The sequence below is a fragment of the Notolepis coatsorum genome (genome assembly GCF_963971535.1).
Source record: "Notolepis coatsorum genome assembly, chromosome: 6".
Classification (NCBI taxonomy): Eukaryota; Metazoa; Chordata; class Actinopteri; order Aulopiformes; family Paralepididae; genus Notolepis; species Notolepis coatsorum.
Genome location: NC_140170.1, coordinates 143,650,265 through 143,663,886, shown reverse-complemented (window position 1 = coordinate 143,663,886; position 13,622 = coordinate 143,650,265). Strand labels below are relative to the sequence as shown.

At 42.5% G+C, this 13,622-nt stretch overlaps 1 protein-coding gene across 1 annotated transcript in view; it reads left to right on the top strand.

Annotated features, from left to right (window-relative positions):
* The window catches only part of itpr1b (inositol 1,4,5-trisphosphate receptor, type 1b), a 367,911-nt gene that overhangs the window by 318,113 nt on the left and 36,176 nt on the right, over positions 1-13,622 (top strand). Inside the window, exon 56 of the mRNA XM_084317431.1 lies at positions 1,520-1,680. Coding sequence (XP_084173557.1) covers positions 1,520-1,680 — 161 coding nt within the window. The remainder of the gene's footprint in view (positions 1-1,519; positions 1,681-13,622) is intronic.

The window sequence follows — 13,622 nt, the reverse complement described above, 5'->3', positions numbered from 1 at the left end:
GTAAAACAGCAGTACATCCCTCGTCTCACAGGCTGACGGCCAGACAGGTTAAGTTTAAGTTTGTTTATTAAATGTCACAATAAAATACAGGTACTTTATGGTGAAATGCTTGGTTCTGTATGAGCCCCTGAGAGTGTGCTTAAAAAAAATTAAAAAGTAAAAAGTAACCCTAACTCATAAAAAAAAAGAATCCCATCTATTGTGACACAGACATTTGGGTTGGAGTCTCTTGCAAAGCAGGTTGAAGTCGCATACAAAATGTTGCTCCCAAAACTTGTAATTTTTTTTTTAAACAAACGCCAATCCAAACCCTTGCAGGCCCTTCATTAGGCACAAATGCAGGCTTTAAACATTGTGTTTGTGATGCAATAAAATGTCACTATTTTTGTGGTTAGTTCTGGGGGATGAACAAATCAAAGGAGTTGTCTGATTCTGTATGACTGTGGTGGCTGTTGCGTTGCGTGCTGTGTTGCTGTTTTTCTGGGTAGTGTAAACAACACAACGCCCCCTATTCCCAGAATGGCTCCTTAGTCATGGCTGATTTCTGCTGCCATGCATGTCTTGACCATGCTAGACCTGTACACTCATTCAGAAGTCAACTCCTCCCATATAGTGAAATGTTATGGCCCTTAATTGTCTCGTATCGTGCATCCTTAACCGTTTATGGACAAGTTAGTGATTGGTAGTAATGTGAGGTAACGAAGATGGGTGTGGATCACAGACTGATTTTTAGATAAGATAATCGCCATACAGGAAACGGTATCAAGATCCTAAGCAACACAAAAAGACAAATGCATGTTTTTTATTTGATTTCTTCTTATAGCCTTCTTTGTGTTTTCACTTGTATATAACTTTGCTGATTGTATGTAGTTTAGATTATATATCTATTTTAAAAATCATCAAATTACTTCACAATGAAAGAACCCTCTAAGAGGAAAGAAACAAATAAATTGTAGGCATTAACAATCTTACTTCAAGTATAATGATCAACCCTATAAATATCTGAAATTGTCTTTATTTTCTTTTAACTTATACTTATCTGGCGAAACGCTAATAACATACAAAATGTGGTAAGACTGATTTAACACAATGATTCCTGAATTTCCCCAAGGGGATCAATAAAGGAATATCTTATGTGGACAAACGATAAAGCAAAGACCTGACTGCTGCAACAGATGAAGACTGGTTGTGGATATTCTTATTCTAGTGTAAAAGAGAACAATATCTGGTTGGTTGGTATTTGGGCTATGTACATTTGAAAATTGGCTTTTGGGTAACCAGTTTGAGTTTAACAGTTATGAGATGGATAAATTAATAAATAAATCCTTTATATATAGTTATAGCATTTTATGCTGCAGATCTAATTATTAACCATTATTTATTATTCTATATTGTATTGTGTGTGTACACATGGCTGAGGTGGGGGGGGGGGGTCACTGGGGTCAATAAGTTCTTGTGTTTGAATCCATGTGTTTGTGCTTGCCTGTGTCACCCATACGTATATCCCTTTTAATCCCAGGGTTGGAGAGGGACAAGTTTGACAACAAGACGGTGACTTTTGAGGAGCACATCAAAGTGGAACACAACATGTGGCACTACCTGTTCTTCATCGTCCTGGTGAAGGTGAAGGACTCAACCGAGTACACCGGCCCTGAGAGCTACGTGGCTGAGATGATCAGGGTAAGAAGAATGCTACAGCTGACAGCTCAAACATACCTCTAGCTTTATCATGCAAATGAGCCGTGCAGGGCTGTGTGGTGTTTGGTTATTAATAGATGTGATGGGAAGAGCATTTTGCATAAGTTCATCGCAGGCAGATATGAGTATATTGAATTCTTACAGTCCTCTGTTCTCCACTCCCTTGATAATACAACTCTGCATATACAGTACCTGTACTGTATATAGTGATATATCTATTATTTTCATTAACAAACCTTTATTTAGAAACACGTAGTCCATTAAGGTTGCCCTCATTTACAATGATTAGTATTTGTGAACACATTGGAAACATGCGTACAGTTCAGACATAGTTTACCAAACAAGTCAAACAATAAACTTAACAAGTAGAACAACGGGAAATCAAAGGAAACAATTACAATCAACATCTAAAAGTCAGTTTCCATAGTATTTATTATAATAAATGTATTTATTGAAAGGATAAACCCCTTGATGAACCATCTAGTTTTCGAGGGGGTCCTAAACACACACAGGGTAACAAAAAAATACAATACATAACACAAAACAAGACAGCGTACAATACAATACAAGACAATACAAACATGCATACTGACGGGAGCTCTCCCAAGCACAACCCACCCTGTCCAACACCCACATATTCCTCCTGAGAGGAACAAAATACATTTCATAATTGTACACAAACCAGTTTTACAAAAATCAGTGTTTACATGTGGCACAATAATCCTGTGACCTAGTACACACCTAATTTACAGTCATGTCGAGTGTACATACAGAAAATAAGCACAAAAAAAGGCTTATAAAATCAGACGGCATATAAAATCATAACAGAAAGAGACAACAAGACAAGGCAAAAGGTACGGATAACAAATCAATTAAAACACGTATAACTTGATTGACAAAGGTTGGAGATCAAGGTTTTAAACTCTGCATCAGAGGGGAGAATCTCAAGCTGTTTTTTGTAGATGCAGTACTAAATTTTGCCATCGGGACACATGCCATTTGAAATATAATGCAATTTGAATATAGAATATCGGGCCTATAAATTACCTTATTGTGGCCAAGTCATACATCTATGGATCGGGCCAAATCTCTTATTTCCAATGGAGTTCAATCTGCATTTACTTGCTTTTTTCTGATGCAATGCACAGAGAATTCATAGAAACTCATATTTCTCTAATAACGTCGTGCTGAACAAACGTTGAAAATATACACTTTGACTGCTGTTTTGATAGTGTTAGGGTCTTTACTCTTGGCTACATTTGAAAAAGAAACACAACATTACCGTAATTAATACATCTGTATTGGACCAGCCAGTCACTAGGACGGGTTCCAAAATTCCAATAATGATATAGTTGGTGCTTAATAGTATAGTACAGGGGTGGCCAGCCAGTCAGACTAAGAGCCACAAAAATTACTGTGGTACCACAAAGAGCCCCCCAGCACAAAAAGGGCAGCAAATTAGACCCAGGCAACTACCGCCCTGTTTCTATTCTTACCTCCATCTCGAAAGTCATGGAAAAAATTGTATACGAACAGGTCGAAAAGTACCTTGCGGAAAGAAATCTAATCTTCGAATTCCAATCTAGCTTCAGAACATCCCACTCCACTCCACTGTCTTCTCTATTTGAACGACCACATCAAACAAGAAGTGGACGCGGGCAAATACTGCGGCATGGTCATGCTGGACCTACAAAAGGCCTTCGACACTGTCAATCACTCCATTCTGATTGACAAGCTAAAAGCAATTGGTTTTGTGAGCTGGATGCAATCCTACCTGGAGGGGAGAGAATAGATGGTGGAGGTAAACGGTACCCTATAATAATAACCATGCAGGTTAATAATAATAAATGGGTATCGCAGAACACGCCATATTAGCAACGCTCGCACACACGCAGGTTAACAATAATAACTTATTAATATTACCTATGTGTTGATGGAATCACGTCAATATAGAGAGTAGTGACTAATGCATAATGCCGCGGCGGCAAAACCTATTAATATTAACTATGTGTTGATGGAATCACGTCAATATAGAGAGTAGTGACTAATGCATAATTTACACTTGTGCCAATTGCGTGCATTTGTCTAAGTATTCTTATTCTTCTTATTATTATTATCTGCCGCCGCGGCGGCAAAACCTATTAAAACCTGCTTGTGTGTGGGCGTGTGGCGGCAAAAACTAAATGCGCATGTTACCGGCGTAGGGGGGAAACGAGCGTAGAGGATCGCTGGCCAATCAGAGCAACGCGGAAGGGTTTGATGCTTGCCGGAAGGATACAAGCACCCCTCCCAGTGAGCTGTGGTGTTCCACAAGGAAGTATACTAGGACCGCTACTGTTCCTAATTTATGCAAATGACATGTCGTCAGCTTGTGACTGCAACTTGTTCCTGTTCACGGACGACTCAGCCCTGCTGGTCTCTGACAAGAACAAGTTACAGGTTGAAAAAACCCTCAGCTCGGAACTAGGCAAAATCTATCATCAACAAACTATCATTAGACCTGGGTAAAACAGAGTCCATTCTCTTCGGTTCAAATAACAAACTCAGCAAGGCCGACAGCTTCTAAGTTACAGTGGGTGACAATATTGTCACAAGGAAAGATGAAATTACATAGCTAGGTGTCTATCTGTATGTCATGTATGTCATATATGTTATGATGAATTGAAAATGGGGGACCCTGATGTAAACAAGACGAAAGTCTTTCTCTGGTCTGCATCCCCTTAACAATTGTGTGTATTGAGCTGTACTGTATTGTACCCATTATGCAATCTGTTAATACAATTTTCAATCAATCAACCATATACCAGCATTTCTTAACCTTTTCTTCAGTCACGGCACCCTTCTTGTGTTTATAGGTCTCACCCTCTGGCCTCTGAAGTTGCTAATGTCTTTTTTATTTGGGCCTCACAGGGTTAAAAGTACCATGTGAGACCCACGGTTGCAAAATTACAAAATCACTTTTAGCCATTTAAAAAAAAAAGTCTGTAAATGTTTATTTAAAAAATGTTAAGCACATGTATAGTCAATTGGTCCTGTTGTTCAGCCTCACAATGCTATTGGATAGTAAATGTGTTTATATGTCCCACCCTCTGGCCTCTCAAGTTGCTAATGTCTTTTTAATTTGGGCCTCACACCTCTTAAGCCCGAGATATACAGTAAAAATGTATATTTTCAGCATTACGTTTGTTTACCAATGATTTTAACTGTTATTAGTGAAATATAAGATTATAGAAATCTCAGGGCATTGAGTCGGAAACCGGCGCATATTGACAGGAGGAAGTGGAGCAGCCAAAAGTGAGTGTAGTCTTTTAAAGGAAGAGACTCTGGGCTTTCGAATTTTGAAAAAAAACGACCCTACCCAGCTCATGCCAGCCCCTGTCAATCATTTTTGGGGTTATCTCCCACAAACCTGAATGTTATTGCCATAAAACAGAACGCAGTTAGTTTCTGTACCTTTCTGTGAATGTCTAGCAAAAAACGGTGTTGCAATATGATGAAAAATGGTGGAGAAATTTACATTATAAAAAAGATGGCAGAATTCAGTACTGTATCTACAAAACCTTCTGTTTAATCATCTTCCCTTTATTAATTTGCTTAGATTTTTCAGGTCTGGTAAATTTGAGCATGGTGTTATTCACAGTCAAAGATACATCTTTTTTCTTTTTAATATAATTGATATTCTTCTTTGGTTCATTACAATTGACTCAAGCCTAGTAACAGACACAATATTTCTGACACTGGGAATACATTCCCTGAGATCCATAGATGCCCCTAGATTCAGATACCAAGAACATGCAAATGGACCATTTAAAAAAATATCTGTAAATGTTTATTCTACGTCCTTATGGAATGAGTGACATAAAAAAAAATACATTATAATTCTTAATTTTTTTTTATGGATGGAAGAGCCACACATTTGACAGGCAAATAGTCACATGCGGCTCGCGAGCCGTGGGTTGGCCACCCCTGGTATAGTATAAGGAGGTAGCTTACCAATTAGGGCCTTAAAAATGTACAAATACCAGGTGTTTTTGCGCCTCCATCAGTGAGGACCAACCAACCTTCTCATAAAGGACACAGTGATGAATGTCATCTCTATCATTAGTGATTAGTAAAATTTGAAAGCAATCAAAGAGCAGATATAATAGGGACGTTTCATAAGCAGAGCCTTATAGATAAATAAAATGTAATGCATATCCCTTCTCTTAGTTAAAGGCCGTCTCACTTTTTCATATAAAACACAACGGTGAGTGAGAAATGTATCTACCTAGTAATAAAATGCTGTGCACTATGATACACAGCATCTTGTGGTTTTTTTTTTTTTAAACTTTGACCAGTCACCTGGTTCTTTTAGCGTTTATCGCTTTTTCTTCTCATTCATACTTGGTCAAGTTCGACCGACAGAAGCAGGCTGAAAGGGTTCAGATGGGGGGGTAGACACTCTGGGAAAGGCACGGCTGCCGTCCGGGATTCGAACGCGCTCAGCCCCAGATCCGCGCGAGCGCGGTTGTCCACGGCGCTGAAATAGCACTCGCGGTACGTGGTGAGCTACTGGAGCTCCCCAGCATCTTGTGGTTTTAAGGTGGAGGGAGAGGCATGCATGTACAGAATGTCACCATAATCCACCATGCACCATAAACCAAGATTTGTTTCTAATCCAGTTTTTACTTTCAACTCTTATGTATGCATAGAGGCACAGGAATAAGATGAATTGAACTATCTCAAGTCCCACCCTCTTTCCCTGACCCTCCAATCACAACTGCTGCTCTTCTCTCTCAAGTGCTGCAGATTATAACATTGTACCGAAAAATGCCACCTGCCTAGTCTTTGTGGCTAATAAAAAATTTAACTATCTTTACCAATCTGCCCCCCTCCCCCTGAACAGAATCCAGCCTTACCATACAGATCCGTTTTTTAATTCATCACTTTGCATAGTGTTCTAATCTAATGTGTGTGCTAAAATACAACTTTTTAAAATGTAAAGATAACCTGCTGATTTCCTCATTTCTGTTAATCATTCAGTACATAATGAGAATGAAGCAGTTTTTAGTCACTGGAAATCAAAGCATTACCACAATTGGAGTACTAAATTACAAAATAAATTGTTTAATAACTTTTCAAACATCAGTCTTTCAATATCTTGGGAATATTCTTATAACCAGAGGTAGGGACATGAGTAACAACGTTGAATTGTGACTTGCTCGACATATGGAGAAAAAATCACTTGAGGCTTGAGCTTGACTTATGTTCAATTGACTGGAGACTTTATTGTGGCTTGTGATAAAATCGTATAAAACTGGGTGCTACAACTGGGTACGGACTCTGCAATGCACACCGGTCAAAATCCTTGATCTCCAACCTACCAAAGTCAGCCCATGTTACCCCACTTATTAGGGACCTGACCCACTCCTATCCGAGCTCCGGGAGGGTCATCAAAGAAAAGCCGCCTATTCTCGGTCCTTACTCCACAATGATGGAACTTCCGACCACAATTATTACAGCCGAAACCTGACCAATATTTCGCTGTCTACTAAAAACACACTTCTTCAATCAATATCTGAAATGAGAAAAATGAATAATTACATAAATAAACTAACTAACCTTCTTACTGTCCTCTACTGTCATGCACTCGTCCTAATATACTAACATACACTCGACACTGCAGCACTCAAGTTTGAACACTTTGATGAACATTGTTACTCAGCTGAAAGAGTTGTACCCTTCCTGCTGACTTGTAAGTCGCTTTGGATAAAAGCGTCAGCTAAATGTAAATGTAAGATACAAGATACATTTTGTGCAAGCTTGTAGGTGAGACAGGGATTTTTGTCTGAGGGAGTAATGTAGAGGAGTTTCAATAGTCCGATAGAGATGAAACCATTAGATTGTTAATAATATGAAGATTAGTTTGCGGATGTTTTTCATACGGAAAACCCAGCACTGAACAGCTCTCTTACCTTGTTCTTCAGAACTTGTTTGTGGATCAAAGAAAACACCTACATTTCTTGCAAAGAGCTTTATATTTCAAGACTGTAAATCAAACCGACAGTTTGGTGCGACAGATTAAAATGGCTCTCATTAAGCTGTAAAAGATTTTTGGGACATCCAGCACTTAATGTCTATGGGTCAATCTTTAGGTTTAGCTAGCCTGACAAGAGTCGTTTGGTTTTATAGGCAGGTATAACTGTGTTGTCGTTTGGCGTAACAGTGACAACACATTGTGTTTCCAGTTTATATGGCTATGGGGAAGCATAGTCACCAGATTAAAATGGATGACGACCAACCACCTCAAACTGAACCTAAGCAAAACAGAATTGCTTCACCTGCCGGCCAAATCCTACCCCCTGACCGACCTTTCCATCACAGTGGAGAATGTAGCTGTGGCCGTGTCCCCAACCGCCAAGAACCTTGGTGTTGTCCTTGACGACCAGCTGAACTTCTCTGCTCACATCGCAGCAACAACCAGAACCTGCAGATTCCTCCTGAGCAACTTCAGAAGGATCTGCCCCTTCCTGTAACCTCGTTACCAGCTTTATCTCGAGAGATAAAGCCTGGTAAAGCACTACGGCCGAAAGTGGGAATCGGGTAGGAAGTCCCGCCCCTGAAATCACGACAGGTGCTCGTGAAAATGCACTCCCCCCAGAAACAAGCGAGAACGTCCCGGTCATGTAGCAAATTCTTTAGGCAAAGCCGCTGCAGTGGCTTAAACGAGGAAAATTGTGCACTTCACACGTTTCTATAATTGTTTTGTTGAAAATGTCCACTGATAACTCCATTGTCTTGTTTGCGAGATGTACGAGTGTCTGCTTGTTGTTTGTTTCCCTGGGGACTATAAACAGATCAGGGGGTGCCCGGAAACCGGAAAGCCTGTAGCCGGTATTTCTGTATTTCCGATTAACACTTTAGGAGGCATACTGTAGCTTTACCAGCCTACCCTTCCTGACAAAAGAAGCCACCCAACTCCTCGTCCAATCCAAAGTCATCTCCGCCTCGACTACTGCAATGCACTGCTTTCTGTCCTTCCAACCACTGCCGCCAAACCTCTTCAACTCATTCAGAACGCAGCCGCCTGCCTGATCTCAAACCTACCGAAGTCAGCCCATGTCACCCCACTTCTTAGGGACCTGCACTGGCTCCCCATTGCTGCACGCATCCGCTTCAAGGCCCTCGACCTGGCATATTGTGCACCGAAGGGAATGGCTCCCGCCTACCTCCGGTCAATGGTCTCTAACTACACACCCTCAAGACCCCTATGCTCTGCATCTTCTGGCCGCCTCAGACCCACTCCTATCAGAGCTCTGGTAAGGTCATCAAAGAGAAGCCGCCTATTCTCGATCCTTGCCCCACAATGGTGGAACGAACTTCCCACCACAGTTAGGACAGCCGAAACCTGACCAATCTTTCGCTGTCGACTAAAGACACAATTCATCAATCAATAAAACAAAATAAATGAACCTTCTTACTGGCATGCACTCTTCCTAATATACTAACATACATATAGTGGGTGGACAGCACTATTAGAGCAGCTCTGAACTCTCGCACCACCGCCTACAACCTGGGTAGAGAGTCAGGAAACATGGAGGAGTATAAGGCTTGAGTCTATACTCTACGCAAGGCTGTTAAACTTGCTAAGAGGACATATGCTGACAAACTGGAGACACAAATGGCACAAAACGACACAAGAGGATTATGGCAGGGACTGAAGACAATAACTGACTATAAAGTCAGCGCCCCCTCAATGGGGAGCGACGACGCCTCCCTCGCGGACAAGCTCAACACCTTCTACGCTCGGTTTGGTGCAGACAGTGGCGCTGCTGGCTCTCCGGCTAGTGACGTCACTGGCGCGCCGGCTGTTGTGGAGGGGGGGGGGGGGGGGGGGGGGGGGGGGGGGGGGGGGGGGCAACTGCGGGGGGGCGGGGACGCTCTCTCGTTGTCGGAACACAGTGTGAGAAGAGCATTTATGCAGGTGAACACCAGGAAGGCTGCTGGCCCAGATGGCATAACAGGACGCATACTCAAGTCCTGTGCCAACCAGCTGGCCCCAGTGTTCACCGCCATATTTAATCAATCCCTGGCGGAGTCAGTGGTCCCTGCCTGCTTCAAGATGTCTACCATCATCCCTGTACCGAAGAAACCCTCCCCAACATGTCCAAATGACTACAGACCGGTGGCACTCACCTCTGTGGTCATGAAATGTTTCGAGAGGCTGGTCAAGGACCACATTTGTGCCTCCCTCCCAAGTGATATGGACCCTATGCAATTTGCATACAGGACAAACAGGTCCACCGACGACGCGGTCTCCCAGGTACTGCACAGCACCCTCTCGCACCTTGACCGTCAGAAGGGGGGCTATGTGAGACTGTTGTTCATTGACTACAGCTCAGCGTTCAACACCATAGTCCCCACCAGACTGGTGGACAAGCTGATTGAGCTAGGTCTGAGCTCCGCCCTGAGCGCCTGGGTACTGGACTTTCTGAGCGAAAGACCCCAGGCGGTCAGGGTGGGGGGTCAGACCTCCAACACCATCACCCTGAGCATCGGGTCCCCCCAGGGCTGTGTTCTGAGCCCCCTGCTGTACTCACTCTACACACACGATTGTGTGGCGAAGTTCAGCTCCAACTCCATAGTGAAGTTCGCAGACGACACGGTGGTGGTGGGGCTGATCTCGGATAACGACGAGAAGGCCTACCGGGAGGAGGTTGAGGTACTGGAACGCTGGTGCCAGGACAACAGCCTGCTCCTGAACATTGGTAAAACCAAGGAGCTGATCGTGGATTATAGGAGAGGACAGCAGGAGACGCACACACCACTGATGATTAACGGGGCTACCGTGGACAGGGTGAGCAGCTTTAAGTACCTGGGGGTCCACATCTCAGAGGACCTGACATGGTCAACACACATAGACACAGTAGTAAAGAAGGCGAAACAGCGCCTCTACCACCTGAGACAGTTAAGGAAGTTCAGAGTATCGGGGAAGATACTCCAGTCCTTCTACTCAGGAGCTGTAGAGAGCATCCTGACCGGAAACATCACTGCCTGGTATGGAAACAGCACGGCACAGGACAAGAAGGCCCTACAGAGAGTGGTGCGCTCAGCCGAGCGTACCACGGGTATTGCACTACCTCCCCTGCAGGTTCTATACAACAAGAGGTGCAAATCCAGAGCCTGCAGAATAATGAAAGACCCCCACCACCCCAATAACAGCCTGTTTCAGCTGCTGAGGTCAGGCAGACGCCTGCGAACCCCAGCTACTAGGACAGAGAGGCTTAGGCTTAGCTTCTTCCCCCAGGCCATCAGAGTCCTGAACAATGAACATTGAGTACCACAGAACACTGAACTATCCACACATAAGCACACATGAGCACACACACGACACGCACGCTGTGCACGCTCACACACTAGCAGCCACTTTAACACTTCAACATGAGCGGGCACACACTCATGCGCACACACTCACACTTATTGCCAAAAGGAAAGGCCACTTTAAATCAGTATTAGCAACAGTAACAGTGTATTGCACTACCAAAGCTACCTAGCATGTCCTATATGCTCTGTAAATAACTATGTACAGATACCATGTTACCTGTTACCTGTTATTGCACAATTTTTTATTTTTTTTTGTATTGGATTCTACTATATGTTGTACCCACTGTATTGCACATCGTTGCGGGCAAGACCACCTGCATTTCATTGTATACTTGTATGCCGTGACAAATAAAACTCTTGACTTGACTTGACTGTAGCACTCAAGTCTGAACACTTTGAGAAACATTGTTACTCAACTGATAGAGTTGTACCTTTCCTGCTGATTTGTCATACAAAACGTGTAAATCGCTTTGTATAAAAGCATCAGCTAAATGACTAAATGTAAAAGGGATCAGACCTAAAAGAACCCTGGCACACCCACATGTAATATTAACAAGCCATCCTGAATAATTACCTACTGTTGCTGTTCTAGTAGATAATGCAAATGAGATGATGAAAGAGACTTACAGTAGCATTGAACACTTCTAGATTTTCCCTTTGCTAGCTTATTGATATTGGAAACTTCACTTATTCCTGTGAGACTGGGACTTGACATTAAATTACTTGGGGCTTGACTAATACTTGTGCAGCTCGTGAGACAGACTCGGGGCTCGAGCGAGGCCGACTTGGTCACACCTCGGCAACCGGCCCGTGCCAGTCCGAGATGAACAAGTCACAGTACAGTTCCCCATTTTGGATCCTCCTGAAAAAAGAAATTGAGTCCTGGCATGTATGTTTATTTGATAACCCCTGCGTCAGCAGTACGGCCCCCTTTCCTTCCTCCCTGTTTACAAGTGAAAGCACTTCCAGTAATTCGGAGACTAGTGGTGTCACGACTTCAAGCTCTGCCTAGCACCGATTCAATGGAAATGACTGAAGTACGTTTTTCATTATTAAAACCACACGAGGGAAACAGGAAGCACCGTGGTCAGACCAACACAAACGTCACAGCCGAGCTGCAAGCCACCCCGAGAGATGCTAGCCCAATGACTCCTACAACTTTACTATGCAAATTAACACCAAAGAAACAGAAAACATATCTCACCAGAAACAAACAATAGGTTCCTTCTGTACGTGAAATGCCTCAGACATGGATATATTTTCAAATCCAACTCATCGGACGGGAGGCATCTAGGAGCGTTGGATGCAATAATAATGAGGGTGGTGTATATCTGAGCCAAGCTCCGTCCCTTTTTATGCCTTCGACCTGACACTTCAGCCAGAGCCTCCTGCCATTGACGTCAGTCCCAGTCATTGTCAGAGTAGGTCGACTTCTACACCCCCTGCTCTGTCCTTGAGCTGCTCAGGCTTCAACCACAGTGTCCAACAAATAGACACATGAGGCTGTGAAGAGGATAGGGGTGTTCTGATGCGCTGGTGTTGAATTGCATGGAATATGATCAATAATAATGAAGGGGATTTTGCTGTGATCAAGAAACGGTTGAATAGTGAGTTCGACAAATCATTTAACTGTTTGTCATTTTTGAAAATAGAATTTTATATATTCTCAGACTTTTTGTACTTGCTGTACTTGTTCATCTGTGCAATGAAAAAACTAAAATAATTATTTGATTTAGCCAAACTTTCACATAATTTTTTTTTATATTTAATTATGTTAATCTACTTTTATTCTAAAATACTGCAATATTGGCTAGTCAATATTGTATTGTATCTGAATATTGCATGGCAATATTATTGAGCAATTGAGCTTTTATTAACACTTTGAGCGCCACGCCGTGTTTTCCTTTTTACCCCGTTGATGGCAAGGTCCACGGCCCATGTAACGTTAATATCGCCTTATCTATGTTTTAAATTATGCTATGTGTCTAATCTGCCCATCACTTATCAAAGAATCGTTTTCCAGTCAACATTGGCAAAGCAGATGGTGTTTTTATCGCTTAATTTCCTTTTTATAGCATTTTGAAAACCACTCTGTTTTGAAGAAAAAACAACACATTCCCTGATAATCGCCTTTTACTGGAATATTCCAGAACGTAATCATTTGTCGGTCTATTTATGAATCGTTTTCAAATAAACGCTAGATGGTCGATAGTATATGTGTGCGCACGCACGCTCGTGCCGTGCGCTGATAATCGCTGCTATTATTTCCTCATGGCTTTTACAGTGAAACAGCCATATCACATATAGTGGAAACGCTTATATCTCGATGAAAACGAGTCTGATTATCCTAACACTGATAACATAGATTCCTTACCTGACATCAGATGGTATCCAAATGGTATATTCCAATTCCTGATCACCATTCGAAAAAATCGATAAGTATATTGATCCAACGTGTGTACAGTATAACCCATGCTCGCCGCGGCTCAGAGGCTCCAGAATGAACTCTGGTAACTCCGGCTGCATCAGTGGACTGGAAAATGTGGACTGGAATATTTTTT